At 48.1% G+C, this 19,080-nt stretch overlaps 1 protein-coding gene and 1 long non-coding RNA gene across 6 annotated transcripts in view; one reads left to right on the forward strand and one right to left on the reverse strand.

Moving 5' to 3' along the window:
* Positions 1–514: 514 nt before the first annotated feature.
* MRAS (muscle RAS oncogene homolog) overlaps positions 515–19,080 on the reverse strand; it is a 67,815-nt gene continuing 49,249 nt past the window's right edge. For 4 of the 5 annotated variants that reach the window (XM_069564569.1, XM_069564549.1, XM_069564530.1 and 1 more), the window contains 4 exons: positions 12,452–12,605; positions 10,808–10,907; positions 5,377–5,456; positions 515–3,855 (listed from right to left, as the gene is read on the reverse strand). In XM_069564569.1, coding sequence (XP_069420670.1) covers positions 3,756–3,855; positions 5,377–5,456; positions 10,808–10,907; positions 12,452–12,605 — 434 coding nt within the window. In that variant the 3' untranslated portion in view covers positions 515–3,755. Of the gene's footprint in view, positions 3,856–5,372; positions 5,457–10,807; positions 10,908–12,451; positions 12,606–19,080 lie in introns of those variants that run through there. The other variant, XM_069564578.1, reaches the window with a different exon arrangement.
* On the forward strand, positions 7,060–12,557 carry LOC138426012 (uncharacterized). Its single transcript, XR_011251484.1, has 3 exons — positions 7,060–7,147; positions 11,045–11,107; positions 12,469–12,557. It is a non-coding gene; the product is annotated as an uncharacterized lncRNA (long non-coding RNA).

A 19,080-nucleotide genomic window follows, 5' to 3' on the forward strand; every position in this document is an offset into this window, starting at 1 on the left:
ACAGTTTCAATCAAAAGAGAAAAGAAATCACTTTATACAAAAGACAGTAACCTTACAGACTGGGGCAGGGGGCAGTTTCCATGAAAAGCAATGTCAGACAATCCACTTGGTGTCCTTTACAAAGAGCATCATTCCTAGGATCTGTACTATGGATCCCCACACTTAGCTTTAGCTTTTGTCTACTTAGGAGGCACACATTATTGTCCCATTCATAGGCGAGGAAGCTAAAGGTTAAAGCAGGTAACTTACTCAAAGACATATAAAAGTCAGAGGCAGAGCCCGAATGCAGGGCCGTTGGACATCAGGAGGCTGTGCCTCTAAACGAGTGCTCACCTGCCTTCATCCTCGGGCTCCACGCAGGATGGGGACATCACTCATAGCCACCTGTGGTTTCCTCCTCGCGTTAGATTTGCTCTGCAAGAGGGTGTCATTTTGGGCCGGACACTGACCACAAACAATATTCTCGTCGTAACTTTAGGAATATTTGAGTAAGAGGAAACCAGACAGACAAGAGTTCCTCTGCTTTTCTTTATTAATGAGTTGGGATACACAAAGACTTAATAAAAGTTACACAAAAGGCTCAAGCATCATCGAGATCTCCAGGCATCATTCGTTTCACGACAACGGCCACTAGCGTAGACAATGGCTAACACTGTGTGACAGAAGCTGGGCGCTCATGGGCGCTCAGCAATTCAAGTGTCTTTCATTCTAAGTAAACCCGACGTGGAATCCCTACTCCAATGGGGGCTGCAAAGGGAGGGGACCTGTCTCTGGCTCTGGATTGACTGTAACACGTCTGAGGGGCCTCTGAGGGGTCAGAGCTGCCTTGTGTTAGTAGGTCTTGTCTCCTGGGGATGGGAGACAGGCCACACTAGGCTCACAGGCACTCTCCACAAGAAGATGGGGGGGGGGTGGGGCACACAAAGTCCTAACTGAAGCCATCCAGTGTCCCCTGTGAGGGGCAGTCAGTGGCTATCACCCCAGGCGTGGAGGTGGGGAGGATGGCTCGGATTGCTGGCCCTCTAAGGGGGGAAAAGGAGCCCTCTCAGTGAGGGGAGGGGCAGGATGTCAGAAGGAAATCTGTGAGCGCACAGTGACAAAGGCAGGGGGTGAAGGGATTTCAGGAATGGTGTGCTCCAGGGGGCATGATGGTAGCACAATTCAAATTAAAAACCAGTAGGAACACCAGAGTGTCACCAAAGACACAAGCCTCATTGGGCTCTGCACTCAGGGAGGAGCATGGCTACTGGTTTTCCAAACCGACCCTGCCAGGTGCCCACGTGCTGGGGGTACCCCTGGGTACACTGTAACTCAGGCCTAGGTGGAAGCCGTCACTGCCCCAAGGGCCCACAGTTCTCTAAAATGCAGAGAACCGTCTTTCAAACGTGTTATTTACCCGTCACAGCTGTGGGGGAAATGAGGTCATGGGAAATGAAGGTGGACTATTAACTCGACAGGGAGGATGCTGAAGGCCATCGTTTACCCAGTTTCTGCCTTCAGCATCATGGGTTATGTGCTGAGTGCAGGAGAGATGCCCTGGAAGATGGGGCTGGGGTAGATGGCACTGCCTAGTTGGGGGAGGGCCCAGAAGCAGCTGGAATCCCCTTGTCTGGTTACATTCAAAGCTAAGGGCTTCATTCTAAGTCAACTGGTCTGCTTCCAACAAGACTCCCCAGTGCCACTGGGGAACTGCAGGCTCCGCAGTGGTTAAGGGTGCTGGTGGTGGCCCATGCCTGGGGACGTTTCACAGCAGATGCTGCCCTGCGAGCAAGGTTTCCTGGCCCGCTCCACCACTCTCTCCATCACCGCACCTCCCTCCTTCCTTCTTCCCTGTCTTGCCTTTTCCTCATCTTCAGTTTACGGCTGCCACCCAGCTGTACCTGGGCTGCTGGATGTGGCCCAGAGGAGCATGGCAGTTGGAAAGGGCCTTGTCCTGTCGGTGTTTACAAGGCCCACTAACATTACAGGGTCTTGGGAAGATCTGAATGCCTGAGCTGAATGTTCTTTGTTATCTTTCCTTTCCGACTCAGAAAAAAAGGGCCATTTAGACAAATCACGAAGGCTAATTTTCCAACAAGTTATTTCGTTCGGCAGCAGAGTCACTCTTTGGCTGTGCCCCCACCCCTTCCCCCACGTTGCTGGTGACCTCGTTGTCAGGACCATAGCATACTTTCAAAACTAAAGAAGAATCCAGGTGTCTCCATGTCCAGCTGGGTGTTCACTTGCTCCAGAGTTTCTTTCTCCAAGTGATGGCCAGGCCACCTGCTAGGGATGTTCTAGTTTGCTTGGTGGCCTGATTTGTAACAGATAGAAAATAAGGTCACTGGCCGACTGCCTCGTCTTCTGACTCTCTCTCGGGGGTGTGCTGCGGCTCCTGCTGCCCCTCCACCCTGCCCCACCCCACCCCACCCCATCTGGCTCATACCAGCAGCACCTGAGAGGCAGGTGGGCATTGTCAAGGAGCTGGGGGCTGGCCCCTTGTAGAAACAGGTGTAGGGGAGCCATGTCACCACCCCGACCTTTCTTTCTCTTCCAATTATAGTAAAGATCCAAGAGGTTAATAAAAGTTTGTGCCAGAAAGGCAACCTGTAATACTAAGTTTGCAAATACTTCAAGGGGTTTTTGCTCATTTATTGGACTGAAGAAGTGAGTCAGTTGACTCAAAGGGAAAATGGCTTCAGGTCTTGGTGCTATTTTAGTAAGAACAGTATTGGATCATTTTTGGTGAAGACTTAGCACAAACTAGAATTTTCCAGATGGAGTCCATGTTAGACGACTTCAGCGTGGAGACCATTCACACCTGCTCAGTGTGTTTGTATGTATCAGAGGCACCAGACAGCGCAGGTGACGGGAGAATGCTCTCTCACAGCTGCTGCAAAGAACACAGAACTTAACCCACAACATGTGAAAAAGAAACGAACACTTTCACAATGCCAGTCAGCTTGCTTAATTTATACATCTCCAGGTTAAGGCTAAGCCCTTTAAAAACTGATGTGCCAGCCCCTCTCCTCAGCAAAATAAAATTTTGTTTCATAATATCTGTATCCTGAACCACAGTAAAGCCTTCTGGGTAAACACATCTCTCTTCTCTCCAGTTTACAGGCTGTGAGTGGGGTCTGTTTCTCTTGAACCTCCAGCCAGGGTCCCTGTGAACTTCCCAGTCTCTCGGTCACTCTACTTTCATAATGAGTTGAGCTTTGGCACGGCTGGGAAAATTCAGTTAAAAAGAAACCCACAATATTCCAGACATGATATCGGAGAGGTCTGCTGAAGACTTGAAACTTCAGCAGGCAGTGGGTACAGACCCCTTTAATAAAATAATAGTCCCTAAAATAATTTAAAAATCTACAAAAGACACCCAGGCTCAGACACTGTGGACTAGGGGTGGGGTTGGGGGGAGCTTGATCATGGCTTGTTTTTGTACGTGGAGAAACCCTCCCACATCAAACCCACACTATGGAGTTCAGAGAAACAACATAGCCACTGAGAGAGGAAGGGACCGGACTGCGTCAACACAGGGGCTCGGACGCTGCTTTGCTCACCGCTGCCTCCTCGTCTCTGGTGAGACACCGGGCCACCTGTGCCCCTCCAGGAAAGCCAGACTGTACCTCCTCCCTGCCCACCCTCCCTCTCTCCCTTCCTGTGCAAGTCCTCGGGCCAAGGGTCATGGTTAGAATGGTCTTCGATGCAGTTAGGCAGTGGAGGGTCCCGAGGGCTGGCCAGTTCCCGGTCACTGTGCCCAGGGCCTCGGGCCATCACAATATCACACACTGCAGTTTGTGGGTGCCCGTGGCCCGGTCTCCCCGCCATTTGGTTTTCTTCTTCTTCTTCTGGCTTTTTTCTGGAATCTGCTGCCTTTTGAGAGAAGGAAGGACAGAAAAGCCATGTTACAAAGGGCCTTTGCTTCTCCCTGCCTTCTCCTCCCTTGCTCCTGGGCCTGTGACTGGGAGGTCAGCTCTGGTTCTGGATGGGGAGGGGTCGGGGAAGAGGGGTAGGGAGGGGACATCCTGGTCCTGGACGCTGGAGGAAGAAGGCCTGGCCTGGAAAGCATCTCTAAGGCAGGGAAAGTGGGAAGGGAGAGAGGGCAGAGCAAAACCTGTCTCCTACTGGTGAGATTTCCTGATAACATACTCCGGCTGCATTTATTTCCATCACATATAATATCAAGCTGTTATATGCCATACAGTGTTGCTTCTACGTCTGTGCTTCATATTTTATTTTTTTAAGATTTTTTTTAATGTGGACCATTTAAAAATTCTTTATTGAATTTGTTACAATATTGTTTCTGGCTTACGTTTTGGTTTTTTGGCCGAGAGACCTGGGAATCTTAGCTCCCTGACCAGGAATCAAACCCTTGCTCCTTGCATTGGAAGGTTAAGTATTAACCACTAGACCACCAGGGAAGTCCTGCTCGTTTTTTCCTATGTCTAAAACCTGTCCTTGGAACTAGGAGGTCCATAACTAAGACATCACCCCCTCCTGGTGTGGTAGCATCTCCTAACACCAGGCAAACACCCATGAGAAAATAATTTCATGAGTGCAAGACTCCCAGCTAAAGCATAAGGTGAAGGCTGCCAACCACAGTCCATGCTGGGGAATAATCAGAAAAGGAGGTTTTTGGGTGTGTGTGCATGAGTATGAGGGTGTGCACGCATTGGGGGTCGGGGGCTGAGAGATGGCAGGTCAGGAAGCGCACGGTTACAGCCTGCATGTGATTCCACAACTCTGTGCCAGCCCTAGAGGTCCCCAGCACAAGACAACAGGCTAAATGCACGTCGTCTGCAAACCACTGATTAGGTGTCTCTGCAGGTTGAGGACTTTGGAAACAGGAAAGATAGAAGATGATGAGACAGCCAGAAGCTTTACACCTAACTATGCAAAAGAATGTACAAGAGACCATGGCTGGGGTTTCTGACAATCCTCACAGACCACCAGTGTGTGGGGACTGGTGAGAAGACATGTGCGCAAAGCCTCTGTGACTGCAGCCTAGGAATCGGATGCTGGTCGTTCAGCTAAAAGGTGAAGGGGTGCTCTGACATCAGGGAAGAGGGGAGGGCCTACTTTTTACTGAGTTGGCAGCTTTGGTGTCGGGAGAGCCTGGGATTGGGGGGGGTGGCGGAGAGGATGGAGGCACTGCCCAAGGGGAGTCTGAGCTGTAGGATGGAGGAGATCCAGGGAGGAGGCTGCACTGGTACCTTGGGCAGGAGATCACTTTGTTTGCTTGTGGCTCCATCCATAGGGAGTAGGGGAAGGCACAGGTGGGTGGGGAGGACAGAGAGAGATGGACAGAGGCATAAGAAACCCAGAACAAGGCCCAGAAGAGCCCAGACCACCTTGGACAAGGTGCCCTGCTTCCGGGTGGCAAGCCTCACTCACCTAATTACTCTAACCAGGTCGTGGAAGGCTTTGTCGACGTTGAGAGGTGGGTCCTTGGCACTGGTTTCTATGTACGGAATCTGGAAGGCAAAGCAAAGTCACTGAGATACACAAAGCCCTTTTCTCTAAAAAATGCAAAATTCTCAGAGTCCCCGAGGAACCCTGCAGAGCCCCCTGGCACCTACAATCTCAAGCCTTGGGTGGCTTCTCACTCTTTATTTACTTACTATTGCTTTATTTAGAAGCTGTGTGGATTTTATTTTTTTAATTAATTTTTATTGGAGTACAGTCACTTCACAATGTTAGTGTCTGCTGTACAGCACAGTGAATCGGCTATATGTTTACATACAGCCCCTCTGTTTTGGGATTTCCTTCCCATTTAGGTCATGACAGGGCACTGAGTAGAGTTCCCTGTGCGGTACAGTAGGTTCTCATTAGTTATCTCTGGTTTCTCACTCTTCAAAGTTGGCAAGTTTTCCTGACGGCTTTTCTGACTCTCTCTTTGTTCTTGGTTCAGAGATATTTTGGAGCCCCCTAAAAATAGAATGAAAAAGACCTTTTCATACACTTGAAGACTAAAAACTGTTTCATTTCTTATACTGACGTATGTTGTGATTCTATTCACTTTCCTCCCCGAGCTCTCTTTCTGTGCCCTGGAGGATCCTGCCCTCCTTCCCGGGTCCTCCCGAGGGCATGTGGGTGGGAAAGGGGATGGCCCTGGGCAGGACTCTGCACCCTGGTGATTCTGGTGGTCTGGGCATCCCTTCTGGTCTCCAGCAGCCTGCCTGGCCCAGCTCTCTCTTGTGTGCATCTGTGAGCCCAGAGCTCAGTATGTTTACAGAAGGCTCGTGTCTGCATGTTTAGGACTGAGGAGTCACCAGCCAGCTGGAGGGTGGCAGTAACTAGGAGACGTGGTTGAAGGGACCTCGTAGGTCCATGCTACCCCAAGCCTTGGGCTGGCACAGCGAGGAAAATAAAGCTTCCATGAAGTCAGGACAGAGACTCCTCCTTTCATAGGGACCCCATAAAAGCAGGAGGCACACCCCCACTTTCCTAACAAGTGGAGAGAGTGTGGGCTCCAGACAGCATGCACTGGCCTTCCTAGATGAGATGCAGGCAAGCCAATCGTGATTAGACTGAAGAACTCTGGTATTTTTTGCAATTTTTTCCTGATTACAAAATTAAGACATTTCACTATTAACACATTGGAAAAAAACACAGTGAAGAAAATAAAAATGACCGATAGGTTAAACGCGGGGATAGGGTAAGTCGTCATCTTAGAGAAGGAGCAGGTTGTAAATGATTGCCCAGAACACATCAAAAAGCACCTTCCCACCGACGATCATCACAGATCAGATGTTCACACGTTGCTGTGGCTTTGAGCAGGGGTCTTGCTCTATTGATCCAGACACAAAGAGCAGAGCACAAAGGCCAGGGCTCAGACCTTCAAAATTTCCAAACTTCCATTCAACAAATATTTGAGCCTCTGATAACTCTGAGAGGAAGCTGCCTTCCACTGAAGGCGATTAGGTTGTAGGCTCCTCACTGAGGTGACTGTGGGCTGTTTGGCCTCCCAGGTCTCAATGTCCCCGACCTTGCTAATCCTCACGTTAACCCACTGAGGTAAGCAAATCAGCTATCTCCGTTTTGCAGCTGGGGAGACTGAGCTCATAGTGGTGATGTATTTGCCCAAGGCCACACAGCAGCCAGCGGAGAGTCAAGATCTGGACTGGGAACACCTTCCAGTTCCTGCCTGGCCTGACGTGGACAGGTAGGGGTGCTGAGGTCCACTACAGAGCCTCTTCTAAGCACGGTAGGCACCCCAGTAGGTCCCGGGAGCTGGAGTCCTAGTCGATCTTTTGAGGGCAGAACAGCGTTCTCCCCTGTGGACATCCAGGGGTCAGGGACCTACCTGGAGCCTCTTTGCATCCTGTAATCCTGCCAGCTTGCATGTCCCAGGTTCCTAGGGCCAGACCTCTGCTGCCTGCCTACCCCCTCACAAACACGCCAGCTGTAATATCCCCGGTCTCCAGACACTGCCACCTTTTTTTCTGGGGGATTTGGCCTCTGCAGAAACACTGATGTGCATTATCTGGGTTCTTAGAATTCTAAGATTTCATAGTAATAACACTTTAACTAGGGAAAATTATGCAACAAATGGTAATACTGTTTGGCTCCACTGAAATCGCCAGGAAATGCCACCTTCTTACATTGTGTGGGGGTGACCTGCCTTGGTCAGCTCAAGAGGAATTTGCCTTATGAGTTCGAAAATTAGGACAGGCATTAACAAGGTCATGTGGTCTAATGATAAATGAAGTTGCAGCATTTGCTGTAAAAGCAACATTAGCTGAGACACTGGAGACCTGGGCTCCAGTGGGGGTAAGTGGGGGATGCCTTACCAGACCCTGTGTCTCATTCTCTGTTACCTGAAGAATTGGGCTGCTGCTACCCCTGCACTGCCCCTTTCCCCTCCATCCTTACCCACCCACCCAGAAGGGGTCTGTGAAAGTCCTCAGCATCAGCTCACTGTGTGGAGCCTGAGTCTATGGGATGGGTATCGCTCCTGGCCTCTCTCTGTTCAGGATGTTGGCTGGTAGAGAGGTGGGTGCTTTCTGAGGTCTGAATCTAATTCTAAACCCAGCAGTCAGTTCAGTGCTCACCTGGAGACTTCTGAGCACACCTGTTTTGGTCGATCACTCCCTCTTCTTTGAGGCATGTCCTTTTCTTGGCTCTCAAGACCTCACTCTGGTCCTCACACATCACCGACCACTCTGTTGCTTTTTCTGCTTCTGCTCATCTCCCCACATGCATGGCACTGAACTGTCCCCAACCTCAACCCCAGGACTCTTGCCCTACCTACAGGGGTTTCATGACTTTTTTCCTCTTGGGTTTCAAGGCACTTTTTTCTTTTTCCATGTATATAAACATATAACTATATATGTACACATAAAATTGAGGTATGATTGACATATAACGCTAATTTCAGGTGTACAACATAATGATTTGGTATTTGTCGTTGTTGTTCAGCCGCTAAGTTGTGTCCGACTCTTTGCCACGCCCATGAGCTGCAGCACACCAGGCCTCCCTATCCTTCACTATCTCCTAGAGTTTGCTCAAACTCATGTCCATTGGGTCAGTGATGTCATCCAACCATCTCGTCCTCTATCACCCCCTTCGACTTCTGCCTTCAATCTTTCCCAGCATCAGGGTCTTTTCAAATGAGTTGGCTTTTCGCATCAGGTGGCCAGAGTATTGGAAGTTCAGCTTTGGCATCAGTCCTTCCAATAAATATTCAAGGTTGACTTCCTTTAGGATTGGTTGGTTTGATCTTGCTGTCCAAGGGACTCTCAATAGTCTTCTCCAGCACCATTCAAAAGCATCAATTCTTTGGCACTCATCCTTCTTTATGGTGTAACTCTCACATCCATACATGACTACTGGAAAAGCCATGGCTTTGACTATACAGAACTTTGTTGGCAAAGTGATCTCTGCTTTTTAACACACTGTCTAGGTTTGTCATAGCTTTCCATCCAAGGAGCGTCTTTTAATTTCATGGCTGCAGCCACTGTCCACAGTGATTTTGGACACTGTGGACACCCCAAAAAGAAAATCTGTCACTGTTTCCACTGTTTCCCCATCTATTTGCCATGAAGTGATGGGACCAGATGCCATGATCTTTGTTTTTGAATGTTGAGTTTTAAGCCAGCTTTTCACTCTCCTCTTTCACCCTCATCAAGAGGCTCTTTAGTTCCTCTTCGCTTTCTGCCTTTAGGGTTGTGTCATCTGCGTATCTGAGGTTATTGATATTTCACTTGGAAATCTAGAGTTCCATGTCTGGTTCTAACTGTTGCTTCTTGAACTGTATACAGGTTTCTCAGGAGCCAGGTAAGGTGGTCTAGATTTCCCATCTCTCTGAGAATTTTCCACAGTTTGTTGTGATCCGCACAGTCAAAGGTTTGAGAGTAGTTTGGAATTCCCTTGTTCAGCCAGGAGTCAGGCCATGTCTCTCCTCACTCAGAACCCGCCAGTGGTCTCCCCCTCACTCTGAGTAAAAGCCCTTAATGCCTTACCCCACTGTACCCGCCTTGCTCTGACCTCACCTCCTGTGACTCACCCCTCCTGTTCCTTCTTCTCTGGCCTCCTTTCACCTCCCTGCTGTTCCTCAAACTCCCACAGCAGGGTCTTTGGACTGCTGGATTATCCCTCTGCTGGGACATTCTTTCCCCAGATATCCAGAGAACCTACTCCCTCATCTCCAGTCAGTCCTGGCTGACATGCACCATCTAGCAAGGCTATCCCTGATCACCTATTTGTAAAAGTGTGCCCCACCCCCGCACTCCACGTTCCCTCCCTCTCTCCCTAACTTACCTTCCCCCACAGCATGTTACCTTTGGGCACACTCTAATTTACTTCGTTTACTTATTTTTTAAAAAGCTGGGTTTAAAAAAATTATTTATTTATTTGGCTGCACTGGCTGAATCTTAGTTGCAGCATGTGGAATCTAGTTCCCTAACCAGGGATGGAACCCAGGCCCCCTGCATTGGGAACTTGGAGTCTTAGCCACTGGACCACCAGGGAATTCTCTGCTTTGTTTATTGACTGTCTTCTGTCACTAGAAGTCAACACCTGAAGCATGGAGTTTTGTATCCCAGGACACAGGACGGTTGAATGAATATGTGAATGAACACAGAAGGCAGAGATAAGCAAAACTAACCCACAGTCAACCCTTTCCTCTACTCGCAGAGCTAGACGCACTGGGCAGAGGGAAGCAATAATTCTGTAGACCTCCCGGGAGGCTAGGTGGATGTCTACATAACTGACTAGTGAGGCCAGGACACGGCTGGGCCAATGCAGGGGACGGGTGGGAAGAAGCCCAGTGACCCCACCATCCAGTGGGTAAAGGGGCATCACAAGGAATAGGAAAAAAACCCAAGTCTACGACATGCACTGTGGGCTGGGCCAACCTGGGTGTGATCACTTCCAAGATGAAGACAGTAGCACCTACCTCCATGTGTGGCAGCCGGGAGTAGATGCTCCCCCAACAAAACGCCTGGCACAAGCTGGGCTCAGTGAAGGTGGCTGATCTGACAATTCCGAGCACAGTCAGGTGCTGGCTCAGAGACAGAAGCCAACTCTTTGCATGGCCCAGTGATGAACCTGCCGCATCAGGGCCAGGGCCCTCCCCAGAGCAGGGCCTCTACTGACTGACAAGGACATGCTTTCTCTCTAGGTTGGCATCTTCTTTCACAAAATATCCCACACTGCACATGCCCCATCTCTATGGAATCCAGCCCATGACCTAGGAGGTCTGTGTGCCATTCCCACACCGGGACTGCAGGAGTGAGCTGACACTGACATCCCCTGAGCCCCCGAGTCCAACACACACACACACACACACACACACACACACACACACACACACCCCACCTACATTGTGTTTGGTCGCCATTTCTTTTCCTTGCTCCCTGGTGATTTTCCTCAAATGCATCAGATCGACCTTGTTGGCCACGAGGATCATCGGGAATGACTCCCTGGGGAAAAAAGGAACAGCAGCTTGTGAGCTTTCCCTGGTGAAGGAGGGGCACCCTCGCCTCAGGCCTGACCCAGCACACAGCACCTCCCTATGGGCCTGAGGCTGACTTCAGAGCCTTTCCTTCCACATCTCCAGGGATGGAAGAAGGGCCTGTGGGCTGCTCGCTGCCTTGGTTTGAAGCCTCATGCCTGTTGCAAGGTGAGTGGGGACCCTCCTGGGAACCCTGTGGCTTTACACTGTCTGGGCCAGTGGCTGGGTTCCTGGGCCCACTTCCTCCCATCTCCCAGGCACCATGACACACGCCTATGCAGGCCATCATGCTGTGGACATCAGCAATGACTTGTGAAAAGTACCAGGGCCAGGGGTGGGCACACAGCTGCCCCTCAACAATGGCAGCTACAGAATCAGGATGGCTCCCAGGAGAGTCAGGAAGGGATCTGGAGGCATGTCTGCCTGAAAGTTTCCGAAGGATACGTGTGGCCACACTCCTGTCCCAAAGTCAATGAAATGCCCATCTCACAGCATCTTTGTCAGCAGTGAGTATTTTCATTAAGAAGTTGTAATTTGATGGGTAAAAAATGGTACTTTATCCTGCTTTCTTGCACTTCTTTGATTAGCAAGAAAGTTGAATATCTTCCCACATCTGTGTCATTTATGTTTTCTCTTTAGAGATTCCTATAGTCAAGGGTTTAACCCACATTTATCTCTTAGAACTTTATGTGTATGTATGTGTACATGTATGTAAGCATCTTTATCTTGAAAAGTTACTAACACTTTGCCTTTAAGATAGGTGTTAACTGGACTTTTCAAATTTACTGAGATTTGTTCAAAACTCCTATTAGTTTATCCTTTTGTTTTTATACTAACCTCAGTTGGACTTACAAAAATTTCAAATTACTTAACTACTCCACATTATGCTAAGGAAAACATGAGCCTTTAACTGTTGCTATTGTTTAGTTGCTAAGTCGTGTCTGACTGACTCTTATGTAACCCCATGGACTGTAGCCTGCTAGGCTCCCTTGTCCAGGAGACTTCCCAGGCAAGAATACTAGAATGGATTGCCATTTCCTCCTCCAGGGGATCTTCCTGATCCAGGGATTGAACCTGAATCTCCTGCAGTGGCAGGCGGATTCTTTACCATTGAGCCATCTGTTAAGCCCAAGCCTTTAATTAGAGGCTTATAAATCTCACAGTCAAATGTGATTTAACCAATTACAATGTACACTGGAGAGAAAATTCACTTTTCCTTTGGCTGTAATAAAATTTGGTTAAATTGGAGCTGAAAAACAGATGTTATTTATGGTTGCTTGAGTCATCAGTGGGGACAGTTTAGGCAAGATGGGAGGGAGCCAGCCCCTCGAGGCCGTGGATGCATGTCGACCCCTCTGCCATGTAGAAAGGACTAGGGTGGGAGCTGGTGGGAGCTGGAGGAACCAAGGGCTGAATTCAGCTCTGCTCCTTGAACCTCAGCTTTCAGCTGAAGACCTGAGAGAGATAGACAGAGCCTACCCTGAGCCAGGCATGGGGTGTCCCAGCCCTCACCTGTCCTTGACGCGCAGGATGAGCTGGTGGAAGCGGTCCACGTGCTCGAAGCTGGCCTTGTCCGTGACCGAGAAGACGATGAGGAAGCCGTCCCCCGTGCGCATGTACTGCTCCCGCATGGCGCTGAACTCCTCCTGTCCGGCCGTGTCCAGAACTGTGGTGGGAGGAGGCCACTCAGGGGCTGGAACCATCCGTCTGGGAGCCCCTGGGGCCTGCAGACCCCCAGGCTACAGCCGCGCCCCCTCGGGGTGGCTTCATGGAGCTGTCTCCTCGAGGCCCCGGGCTGTGCTGTCAGGAACCAGCAGGGCCTCAGGCACCTCAGTGTGAGGCCCTGACTGACTTATTTGTGGACCCACTGACTCTACCCCATTAAGGCTCCCTGGGCCTTAATTCTCTGTCTGAATAAAAAGCCTCATGAAGTCAGTGATCACCTCTGTGGCAGAACTCCTCAGGAGTCCCCAGATCTGGGCCTGGAGCCCTCAGCAGCCCTTATAAGCTGAGTTTATGGGGAAGTCACTGACTCTCTGAGTCCTTGTTTCTTCATTTGTAAAATGAACACAATGCCTCTACTTGGCAGCCCCTTGGAAGGAGAGGCCTCGGACCAGCCTGCGGGAAGCCCAAAGAGGCCTTCCCGGGTGAGAAAGGGTCCCCAGCCCTGTGTACAGGGGACCAGGGGACAGGGCAGCCCCCTGAGAACCAGGGCCTTTGTCGCCAAGGATGAGGCTGCTGCAGGCCTCCTGGGATCTGGGAACTGAGGCAGCTGAGGAGACAGAGGCTGAGGGGACCATCTCCCCAAACGCTCTTCCCCTCACCGTCCCCAACCCCCGCTCCATAAGCCTATTCTTCAGAGATAAAGGTTCTCCCTGATAGTTTCAGAGGTCACAGCCACAGCTGACGGGGAGGCTCTCTTTAGACCTGCAAGCCCGACAGGCTCCAGGCCCATGGAGGTTGTGAAATTTAAACCCTTCAGCGGCTTGCAAACTTTTGCTGCCTGCCATCCCTCCCCATTCCCCCAGCTCTCTACCTCTGACCACACACCTCGCCTCTCCTGGAGGCTGTGCAGCAGTTGGTTACAGATTCTGAAGCCCAATTCTGGGCTGAGTCTGGCTCCTCATTCCCAGAGTGCGACCCTGTACAAATTCACTTCTGCCTCCTATTCCTAAAATGGGGCTGGTCAGGGTTGTCCTGAGTTAATATACTAAGGCCATTAGAGCAGTGCTGACACAAAGAAGTCCCTTAGGAGCGTCTGCTGTGAGTATCTATCCTCTCCTGGGGCTCCTTTCCCCAGCCATTCCTCCTCCCTGCTCCTCTTGCCTTGGTGAGCTGATACTGATTCACAGAATACTGCTGCCTCAGCCCTGATTCTCCACCCCCATAGAGGCTCTTCATGGCTCTGTTCTCACTGCCCATTTAAAAGGCCCCTAGCTGGACTGTCAGTTCCCAGAGGCAGGGACCTGGTTCGTGTGTCACCCATCTACTCGGAGCCTGGCATAAACAGCACTCAACAGTAGCTGAGTGAATTAATGAATGTGAAGTCTATTCACTTTCATTCATTCATTTATTCAAGAAATATCTGAGCATCTACTGTGTGCCTGGCAGTGTTCTAGGCACTACGCATACAGGGGAATGGGACAAAATCCTTGCCCTCATGTGACTTACAATCTAATAGGAAGACAGATAAACAAATGAATGGATGCTGTAATTTCTAGTAAAGATGGGTATATACTAGGAACAGTAGCGCCAGTTGGAGGTATCTGGTGGAAGTTGGTGTCATTTTGGATAGGGAAAGATGGCATCTCTCCTCCTTTAGGAGAAGCTTTTGAGCAGTGACTAAATGATGGGGGTGGGGGAGCCATGTGGCCAATGGCAAGAGCATTCCGGGCTGAGGGAACATGGTGGGGTGGAGGTGTGCAAAGGCAGGCTGGCTGAACTGGGGAAGTGGAGGGACTGCTGAGTGGAAGATGGGGGGAGGTGGGGCAGGTCAAGGGTGGGTGGGACTGCTGCATCTGGGTAAGGCTGACTTCATTCACTGCAGAGACTGGGCAACAGAGAGAGATGATCTATAGGACATTTGAAAAGTTTACCCTGGTTGTGGAAATCCAGACCAAGAGTAGAAGCGGGGGCACTAGGTAGGCAGTTATGCAGTAATCCATCAAGACAAGACGGAGAGCTGGACTGAAGGTGGGGTGAGGTGGCTGCTGTGAGAAGTGGCCAGATTCAGGCCACTATCTAGGACAGAGCCAACAGGGGCAGGGTGTTCTGGAGGGAAACATGAGGATGCGGGGGTGAAAGAGAAGAGCATTGAGGCTGCTGGCTGTTTGGGGGCTGAGCCAAATGAATGGTGGTATCATATCCTAAATGGGGGAAGATGGTGAATAACAGGGTTAGGGGGCGCTTAGTTTCTGACACACTTCAGAACCTCTCAGACATGTATGTGAGACTTCAAACAGGCATTTGGAGACTTAAGTCAGAAAAGCAGAAAAGGGGCAAGAGATACAGACGTAGGAGTTGCCAGTGTGTGGACGGCCAGGAAAGCCAGAGCACAAGCTAGGCAGGACCCCCAGGAATCCACATCCCAGGCAGGACCCCCAGGAATCCACATCCCAGGCAGGACCCCCAGGAATCCACATCCCAGGCAGGACCCCCAGGAATCCACATCCCAGGCAGGACCCCCAGGAATCCACATCCCAGGCAGGACCCCCAGGAATCCACATCCCAGGCAGGACCCCCAGGAATCCACATCCCAGGCAGGACCCCCAGGAATCCACATCCCAGGCAGGACCCCAGGAATTCACATCCCAGGCAGACACTGTGGGATCAAGCCTGAGAAAGTGACCATGTCCCCACAGCCCGTACCCCACACATAAGAGCCTGGGTCTCCTCACGTGTGACAGCAGAGCAGGGCTCCTGGGTCTTCAGGTCCTTTAAGTTCTGACATCCTATAGTTCTTTGGTTTGGATATTAATAATAAATGAAGGGGTTAAGAAAATAAGATCTACAGCTGAGGACCAGTGAGGGGACTGAGGCAGTTTCCCCAGTTTCTTTGGGAGGAGGGATAAAGACTGACCTTCACTCAGAGGGAGTGAATCCCACCCAGAACTGCAGTCAACAAAACAGATGCAAATGGCATGGGTTTGACTAGAGTGGGAATGGCAAGGCCTGAACCGAGAAGACATTCAGGTAATATTATAATTCATGTATGCACAGATTTTGAGGGCATATACTACCTGAAACAAAAGTAGAGATCTGGGATATCTACAAATACCATCATTTGGAATTAAAAAAAAAAAAATTCAACAGGGAGTTGAAAATCAAAATGGACCCCTCTAGAAAGGAAAAATAGTCATTCTAGACATCAATCGCCTTATAAATTACATTATGCATGCTTTCTAAAAGAATTCCTGGAGGATATACTCCAGCAAAGTGAAAAATAGATCCATGAAAAAGAAAGATGAGTGGTATTATAAATGATGCCAACAGTGGTATGCAAAGGAAACAGCAAAACCTGAGTTAAGTTTCAACACATATTATAATAAATATTATAAAACAATTTGAAGACAATGAAGGACAATTTAGAACTAAAATCTATGATGATCCATATGTGAGGGTAGGGGCTGGGAAAGATAAGTTATCATTAATAAATATTAAAGTTCTTGCCTCATTTGGGAAGAGTCTAAAGATACTGATTACATCCAGATGTTGATATAAAAATGTAAGTATACACACATATATACAGTATATAGAATAATCACCCGAGATAAAACTCAAAACTTCCTAATCATTAGAGGAAAGAAAAACAGGATAAAGTAAATGAGATCAGTTCAGTGAAAGGCAAAAATAAACTATACACAGAGTTCCCTGGTGGCTTAGTAGTTAGAATTCCGGATTTTCACTGCCATGGCCTAGGTTCAATCCCTGGTTGGGGAACTGAGAGCCTATAAGCCACACAGTATGGCAAAAAAAAAAAACAACAAAAAACAAAAAACTATACACAAATAAAGTTTAAAATGTAGACATGAAATAAGATGGCAGAAATAAATCTACAACAAATGACAGCAAATGGGTTAAATTCACCTATTAAAAGCAGATACTCAGTGCAAAATTCACTTGTCTGCTACTGTAAAAGACATGCATAAAACAAAATGACGTAGAAGAAATTAAAAATGAAAGGATAAAAAAGGATATGCCAGTCACATGCACCCACAAAACAGAATTCAAGACTAAGGCATTAAATAGAACAAACCAGAGTATTTATAATGGGAAAAAGTATAGCATCAAAAAGTGTCAAAGTCATGAGTCATAAATATGTAAGAATATTGCCTAAATTATATGTATATGTATAAAAAACTGATTTTTTAAAAACAGTAGGAACTGACAGATCCCACAATCATTGTGGGAGAATTGAACAGTCTTTCCTTAGAGATAGAACAAGTCACTCCCAAAATAATGATTTATCATTAAATAACACAATTCAAAAATGTAAACTGAGAGACTGAAAGAACAAACTTTACATCCAAACCATAAATAAATATTTTCAAACACATGTGAAACAGTTGTAAAAACTGGCTATATATTAGGTCATAAGTAAAAATGTCAACAGATTCCAGAAAGCAGAAGTCATATGGAACATCTTTTGCACTATAAGAGCAGAAATGAACAGTAACATGATTCTAAAAGAAACCATCCACTTGAAAAATCTAAGAAGCTATGGTGCTCTGTGGTGTGGTGGTGGTTTAGTCACGCAGCGGTGTCTGACTCTTGCAACCCCATGGACTGTAGCCCTCCAGACTCCCCTATCCATGGGATTTTCCAGGCAAGCATACTGCAGTGGGTTGCCATTTCCTTCTCCAAGGGATCTTGCCATTTCCTTCTCCAAGGGATCTTCACAACCCAAGGATGGAACCTGAGTCTCCTCCATTGCAGGCAGATTCTGAGCCAACAGGGAAGCCCACAGTGCTCTGCAACTCTTCAGTAAAAGAGAAAAGTGAAGCAGAGATCACAGGCAATTTAGAATTGTATAATAAACAGTAATAAGTGGCAGATGGTGACTGCAGCCATGAAATTAAAAGACACTTACTCCTTGGAAGAAAAGTTATGACCAACCTAGATAGCATATTTAAAAGCAGAGACATTACTTTGCCGACTAAGGTCCGTCTAGTCAAGGCTATGGTTTTTCCTGTGGTCATGTATGGATGTGAGAGTTGGACTGTGAAGAAGGCTAAGTGCCAAAGAATTGATGCTTTTGAACTGTGGTGTTGGAGAAGACTCTTGAGAGTCCCTTGGACTGCAAGGGGATCCAGCCAGTCCATTCTGAAGGAGATCAGCCCTAGGATTTCTTTGGAAGGAATGATGCTGAAGCTGAAACTCTAGTACTTTGGCCACCTCATGCGAAGAGTTGAGTCATTGGAAAAGACTCTGATGCTGGGAGGGATTGGGGGCAGGAGGAGAAGGGGACGACAGAGGATGAGATGGCTGGATAGCATCACTGACTCAATGGACGTGAATCTGAGTGAACTCCAGAAGTGGGTGATGGACAGGGAGGCCTGGCGTGCTGCGATTCATGGGGTCACAGAGTCAGACACGACTGAGCGACTGAACTGAACTGAACTGAAGTGGTACTCAGAGGAAAACTACAGCTTTAAATGTACTTTTAAAAACAAGGAAGACTGAAAAGTAACTAAGCATTTAAACCAAAAGGCTAAAAAGAAAAAATAAAACCAAAGAAAGAAGAAATTGTCAATAAAAGTAGAAATTAAGAAAATGGGAAGAAGGAAAAAGTGGCTGATATCTGAAAATCAAAAGCTGATTCTTTGAAAACTAATTAAAAAAATTCTTTAGGAATTCTTATCAGAGGAATAAAAAAGATATTTGGAATGAGAAAAGGCCCCTGTCTATGGATATAGATAAATATTTAATTACAAGAGAAAACTATCTACAGTTTTATAGCAATACATTTTCAACTCTTTATTTAACTTAAGAAAATATAAATGCTCAGGAAAATATGTAAAACACAAATAGGCCAATACTTATCAGTGAAACTGAAGAGACAAAACTATTCTGTGAGGAGCACAAAGCTAGTTTTATAATCAACGTGGCTCAGTAGTAAAGAAGCTGTCTGCCAATGCAAGAGATGTCTGCCAATGCAAGAGATGTGGGTTTGGTTCCTGGTTCAGGAAGATTCCTTGGCAAAGGAAATGGCAACCCACTTCAGTATTCTTGCCTGGAAAATCCCACGGAGAGATGAGTCTGGCTGGCAACAGTCCATGTGGTCACAAAGAGTCAGACACAACAACTAAACAACAACAAGAACAATACAGAACTTTCTAGCTCATTGTAACAACCTAGCATAATCCTAATAACCTGGACAGAAATAGCACGTGGGCATGTGGTGACTGCCAGGCCCGGACCACCTTTGGGGAACAGAAGTAGCCTGCGTTATGACCCTATCTATGAGGTACAGCCATCCATTTACCAGTTACTTTCTGAGCACTTATTTGGTGCTAAACCATTGTGCTGCTTGGTACTTTGGGTGGTTAAAGAATAAGATGCATCTCCTTCTCAGGGTACTTAAGAGGCCAGTTGGGCTGATACTTAAATAATACAGGACAGAACAACAGACTGGGAAAGGA

The sequence above is a fragment of the Ovis canadensis genome, chromosome 1 (genome assembly GCF_042477335.2).
Source record: "Ovis canadensis isolate MfBH-ARS-UI-01 breed Bighorn chromosome 1, ARS-UI_OviCan_v2, whole genome shotgun sequence".
Classification (NCBI taxonomy): domain Eukaryota; kingdom Metazoa; phylum Chordata; class Mammalia; order Artiodactyla; family Bovidae; genus Ovis; species Ovis canadensis.